Source organism: Hypomesus nipponensis, chromosome 12 (assembly GCF_054491055.1).
Source record: "Hypomesus nipponensis isolate SF chromosome 12, ASM5449105v1, whole genome shotgun sequence".
In the NCBI taxonomy this organism is placed as follows: Eukaryota; Metazoa; Chordata; class Actinopteri; order Osmeriformes; family Osmeridae; genus Hypomesus; species Hypomesus nipponensis.
This window is the reverse complement of record NC_140372.1, coordinates 14244215-14250214: the sequence shown is the minus strand read 5'-3', so window position 1 is coordinate 14250214 and position 6000 is coordinate 14244215. Positions and strand designations below refer to the sequence as shown.

The 6000-nt window shown below is 46.2% G+C and overlaps 1 protein-coding gene across 1 annotated transcript; it reads right to left on the bottom strand.

Annotated features, from left to right (window-relative positions):
• Positions 1-656: 656 nt before the first annotated feature.
• LOC146261640 (inhibin alpha chain-like) lies at positions 657-2456 on the bottom strand. The gene is made up of 2 exons (XM_084668613.1): positions 2408-2456; positions 657-1111 (listed from the first exon to the last, which is right to left on the bottom strand). Exons 1-2 carry the CDS (start codon positions 2454-2456, stop codon positions 657-659), a joined length of 504 nt encoding a protein of 167 aa, XP_084524739.1.
• Positions 2457-6000: the final 3544 nt, after the last annotated feature.

The window sequence follows — 6000 nt, the reverse complement described above, 5'->3', positions numbered from 1 at the left end:
CCAGATTCTAAGGGTAGCAAGCTAGGTAACCATATAGTAAGCAACAAAATGATTAGTTGACTTACTTGTCCGAGGTTTGTAGCTGGACCAAGGAGTACTGATCCAGAATGTAATTTCAGCCGGTCAACAAGGCCAACTTTGTATTGGCTCAAGTTAAGGAAACAGTGGTGGCTGAAATGTTTGGCGCAGACATGCAAAACTTTGAGAGGTTGTGTCGGCGCATTTCCAGCGTAAACAAAATTAAGGTACTGATTGTGCAGAGACTCGGATGAAGGAACTAAAAAAATACTTTTGTTTTCATTTGTACATCCAAGCACTGAGCAACTGTTATGCTTTGTTTGCTTGCCATGATGTCTCGCCATGATGTCTCTCCAGGAAAAAACGATATCGCACTCGCCCTTGCACGGTCGTAGCTCAGTTTCTCATGGGCGGGCCAGAGTATCTGGGTGGGCAAAGTAGAGAGACGGGAGGTAACCTTCCTCCTTGTGACGTCACAAGTTGGAGATTTTCAAACAGAGCAATTGAGCCTTCATTTTCTCAAAGATGGAGAAAAACACCCAGGGCTTGGTTTACACCTATCGACAATCCTAGCCACTGGGGCAGGGCTCCAGACGAACTTTTCCCTTGGTTGCACTGGTGCGCCTAACTTTTTTTGTTTAGGTGCACCAGCACAAAATGTAGGTGCACCCACACCTCGCGCGGCGAGGGGAGCGGTCCGGCCCGCGGGGCTGGCTGTGGAGGTGGATGAACGGCGTTTTTTCGGGTTCCCCGGCCTCGCGGCAGTCGCAAACCAGGCAGCGCACCTGCAGGACAAAGGAGCTCTCTGCCAAGGCGCCGTGGAGGTGGAGGTTGAAGCGGTACGTGACCCAGCCGTCTGCTGCGGCCTTGAACGGACCCTCAGCCGCTTGGAGGAGCTTCTGGTCCGAGGTGAGGATGAAGAGAGGGGCGGAGGAGGAGTTGTAGGTGGATGCTGCTGCCTCCCCAGCGTAGAACCAGAACAGAGCAGAGGTAACCACGGCCTCCTGGCTGTTGATGGAGGGCTGGAAGTAATAAGTGAAGTGTCTGGAGGAGGGGTCCTCAGATGGAGGTTCTGCAAGGTTGCAGGTCGAGTCTGAGAAGACAGGAGGGAAGGAAGGTGGAGAGATGAGAGACAGGAGAGAAAAGGAGGTCAGAGTAAAGAAAGAGAGAGATGGCGCTGTTGTGTTGTGTGTGCCTGCTCCCTTTTCTTAAAAGTCTGCCAGTGGCCCAATCACTTATGTCACTGACTTTGACTGTCTGGAACTAAGCACCGCCTTTCTTTCGAAAGACTTTTACCTGCATCTTGTCCTCACCCCTTATGGCTTCACATGTTGTTGTAATCAGGCATTCGTCATACGTCTGTTTATCTTTGATAGTTGTTCAGTCATCTGTTGTGTTCTTCAGCAAAGTGGGAATTGGGAGGGAGAGAAAGACACACGTTTCAACAGAACGACAGAAAGAGAGACGAGAAAAAGAGAAAAGGTGGATGGTCACAAAGTACAGATGGTGGGATTGAGGTTCGGAGAAAGAAGTAGATGGTTCTAATTAGCGCCGGTAAGCAAGTTAGTATGGCAACTCACAGTTGGCCCTCCTTTAATCCTTTAATGTTATATTCAGTATGAGTTACCTGTTGTTCAGTAATACATTTTACATTTAGTCATTTAGCAGACGCTCTTATGCAGAGCGACTTACAGTAAGTACAGGGACATTCCCCCCGAGGCAAGTAGGGTGAAGTGCTTTGCCCAAGGACACAACGTCATTTGGCACGGCTGGGAATCGATCTGGCAACAGCAGGGGTGCTGGAGGTGTGGTGTGTACATCAGGGGTGGGGAACCTTTTTGGGGGTAGGGGGTGGGAACCTTTTTTCTGCCAAAAAAGCTTTTTTTCTCAGGGGTGGGGAACCTTTCTTCTGCCAAGGGCCATTTGGATATTTATAAAATCATTCGGGGGCCGGACAGAATTATCAATTTAAAAATATGCCTGCCATATGTGGTCAAACATTAAATTAACTCACCCCTAATATGATGGCTGGAACTGCTTCTCTTTGGTGAGGTTTGTGATGTTAGCTGGCAGGGCCGAATGCAGCCTGCTTTGACTGGGGGTCCAGTGAACAATTCTGGTGGGTATCATGATTGTGGAAAGGGATCGTATACATTTTTATATTACTACCATTTTTGAGAATGCTTATCGATCCGAGTGTTAATCAGGTGCGGAGCCTGACGTTGTAAACATTCGCCCAAACCAACTACATATTCTGGGTTTGATTTGATGCTAGAAAGGAAATTCCACACGTAATGCAAGCTCCCAGAGTGCACAAGCAACATTGTTTTTTTTTGTCTGTTTTTGGAGAGATAATGAGTTCAGTAAGATTCCATAAAAAATATCTTACCCTTGGAGAGCATGGCCAGTAGTACGATGGACAGGAAGCTGAAAGACATGGCTGTCTCGAGGTTCTGATCCAGTGACTGACGAGCATTGGACAGGCATGGCTATAAACACTGCTGACTGCACAAACAACACACCCTCTATATGCACATGTTCCAGAGAGTCTACTTCAACTTTTGAGTCTGGTGTGGAGTCTCTGGTACCTTCTCCCAGATGGCAGGAGGCTGAACAGGGTGTGGGAGGAATAGGTTGCTTCAGCTTCATGCTGATTGCTATAGGGTGAAACAGGTGTTGTAGATGTCCGAGAGTGGGGGGGGGGAATGGGGCACCAGTGATCCTGCTGGCTGCATTCACTATACGTTGCAGGGTCTTCCTGTTGCATGCTTTAGTGCCATACAGTGATGCAGCTGGTCAGGATGCTTTCAATGGTGCCCCGGTAGAATGTGCACATGATACTGGAGGTGCCGGGGCTCTCGTTCTCTTCAGTTTGTGGAGGAAGTAAAGTCGTTGGTGATCCTTCCTAGCTAGTGATGTGGTGTCGGTTGTCCAGGGGAGTTCCTCAGCGGTGTGCTCTGCCAGAAATGTTGCACTGCTGACCCTTTTGACAGCAGTGCAGTTGATGATCAGTGGTGGGTGCTTGGCGGTACCTCTCCTTCGTTTTCTCCACATAAAGAGAGAGGTTGTTATTCTTACACCACTTGGCCAGAAGGCTCGCCTCCTTCCTGTAGTTTGTCTCGTAGTTGTTGCTAATGAGTCCCACTACAGTTATGTCATCTGTAAACTTGATGAGGTGATTGTGGCTGTACCTCGGCACGCAGTCATGTGTCAGCTGGGTGAAGAGCTGGGGGCTGAGCACACATCCTTGGTGGACCTCAGTGGTCAGCATGATGATGCTGGATGTTTTGGTGCCGACCCCTTCACTTCTCTCAGTGAAAAAGTCCAGCAGCCATATGTTCACTCCAAGCCGGTCCAGTTTCCAGATTAGCTGCTGAGGGATGATGGTGTTGAATGCTGAACGAAAATCTATGAACAGCATTCTCACATACGACCCTTTAAGGTCCAGGTGTGTGGGGCTGGGTGGAGGACAGATGATGGAGCAGTTTGTCCCATATGCAAATTGAAGAGGGTCCAGGCAGGGTGGGAGGATGGATTTGATGTGCAGCATGACGAGCAGCTCAAAGCACTTCATGATAATGGAGGTCAGTGCAACAGGGCAGTAGTCATTGAAGCATGATGGAGGTGACTTAGTTGGCACAGTAATAATGTTGGTGGCTTTGAAGCACGTGGTAACAACAACCTGACTCTGAGAGGTGTTGAAGATGTCTGTGAGGACATCTTTGAGCTCCTCTGCACAGTCCTTCAATACACAACCAGGTATGTTGTCTGGACCAGCTGAAGTGTGTGGGGATGCCAGATTTGAGGTTTGAGTGAGACAGATGACAGAGGCAGAAAGGTAGATGATCATGACAGGGATGATAATTAAGAAGGCTGACTAGGATGATTGTGGTATTTTTAGAACACGTTATACTTTTTAAAATACTGTTCAGTACTTTTTCAGTGTCAGGGATGTTGATCAGCCTGATGAACACTAGTAAGTCTGAATGAATGAGCTAGTGAAGACATGTTTTAAACAAATATATAAAGATGATGTTTTGTTCTTGAGTCATTTCATATTTAAACATTATGAGCTAAAAGGTTTTTAGGACTGCTTTGACATGAGGGTGGGATGGTTGACATATGAACATCACTGATATATTCAGCTCAGTGTGACAAAGGCCAGTCAGTGTTCCATGTCACTGTCTCTTCCCTCTCAGCACCTGCAGTAGGTCTCAGCTGTAGCAGTGCAGTCACTGTGCAGTCTGACTGAGGGAGGTTTTTGTACGGCTCTGTATCACTGTGTGAACACATGGACACTGTTCGGGTAGTGGAAACTCTGACAGTAGTAATCTCCTGCATCTTCAGCCTGGACTTTACTGATGGTCAGAGTGAAGTCACTATGTGATCCTGTACCACTGAATCTAGATGGAGTCCCAGACTGAAGTGTTGTAGAGTAGTAAATGAGGAGTTTAGGAGCTTCTCCAGGTCTCTGGAGGTACCAGGCTAAACGGGGAGTAGAGCCTCCTGCACCATACACATCACTGCTGGTTTTACACTGCAGAGAGACAGACTGTCCTGGGAGAACAGCTTTCACTGCAGGAGTCTGAGTCACAGTGATCTGTCCTCTGGACTCTGGGTGTGAAAAGAGAAACAAAACATACATATAGCAAAAAACAGTTAACATCAGAGGTAATTCTGAAATTGATCAAATTCTGTATCTCTTACATGAAAGAACTCTCTTACCCTGTATGTAGACAGCTAGAGTCCAGATGAAGATGGTGATCAGAGTCATGGTTGTTGTGGGTTCTGTTGTCATGAAGGAGAAGCTCTCAGTCAGGAGGTGTTAAACTCACAGGACTATAAACACTCCCAGACCACTGAAGCATGTGCTGCCTATGCAAAGTGTCCTCTCTGTACAGTCAGACGTTTTTGGACTCACAGAGAAACTGTATTTGAAGAAATGTGTGAACTGAGGCTTGATGTCTCAAAAACCACAGTATGTTTCTCTCTAGTGGTCAGTGTGGGTACTTCAGAGTGTGAGTGGGTTAACAGAGTCCAGAAGACAGAACACTGTAACTCAGACTCCTGCAGTGAAAGCTGTTGTCCTTTAAATCAAAATCAATGTCTCAAAGACTCATTATACCACACTCCACAAATGAATATAGAACAAGTATAAGTGTTTTACAGATTCCACTATTGACAGTGACAAGGGGACTCGGGGGTATCATGATTACGGAAAGGGATTGTATTATAATTTTTTTATTGTTACTATTTTTGAGACTGCTTATTGATCCAAATGTTAATCAGGCTCAAAGCTTGACGTTGTAAACCTTCGCCCAAACCAACTACGTATTCTGGGTTTGATTTGATGCTAGAAAGGGAATTCCACACTTTTTGAATCAGTTTTAATGAGTTCAGTTAGATCCCATTAAATGAGCATGGCCAGTAGTATGATGGACAGGAAGCTGAAAGACATGGCTGTCTCGAGGTTCTGATCCAGTGACTGACGAGCATTGGACAGGCATGGCTATAAACACTGCTGACTACACAAACAACACACCCTCTATATGCACATGTTCCAGAGAGTCAACTTTCAACTTTTTTGTCAATTCTTCCATATGAACACGACACACAGAGGATCAAAATGAAGTTTCCCTCAGACCAACAGTGCATGAATATAAAAAGGCAGACATACAATATTTTACTAATATTTTTAAAACAGTATGTAGAAATATTAAAAGACAAGATGTACAGATGAATCATGTATGTATTAGAGAATTGTGTACAACATATACAACAGATGGGATATTGTCTTTCATTGTGTAAAGTGGCTGGTGCTTGAGATGGGGGAGGGAAGTAAAGAGTTAAAAAATGCGTATGGAGGGATTTATGGGAGCAGGGAAGAGGAGTGGGAGAGCAGGGAGAGAGTTCAGCATCCTGACAACCTGATGTGTGAAGCTGTTCAACGGTCAGGTGGAGCTGGCCCGGAGGCTCCGGTAC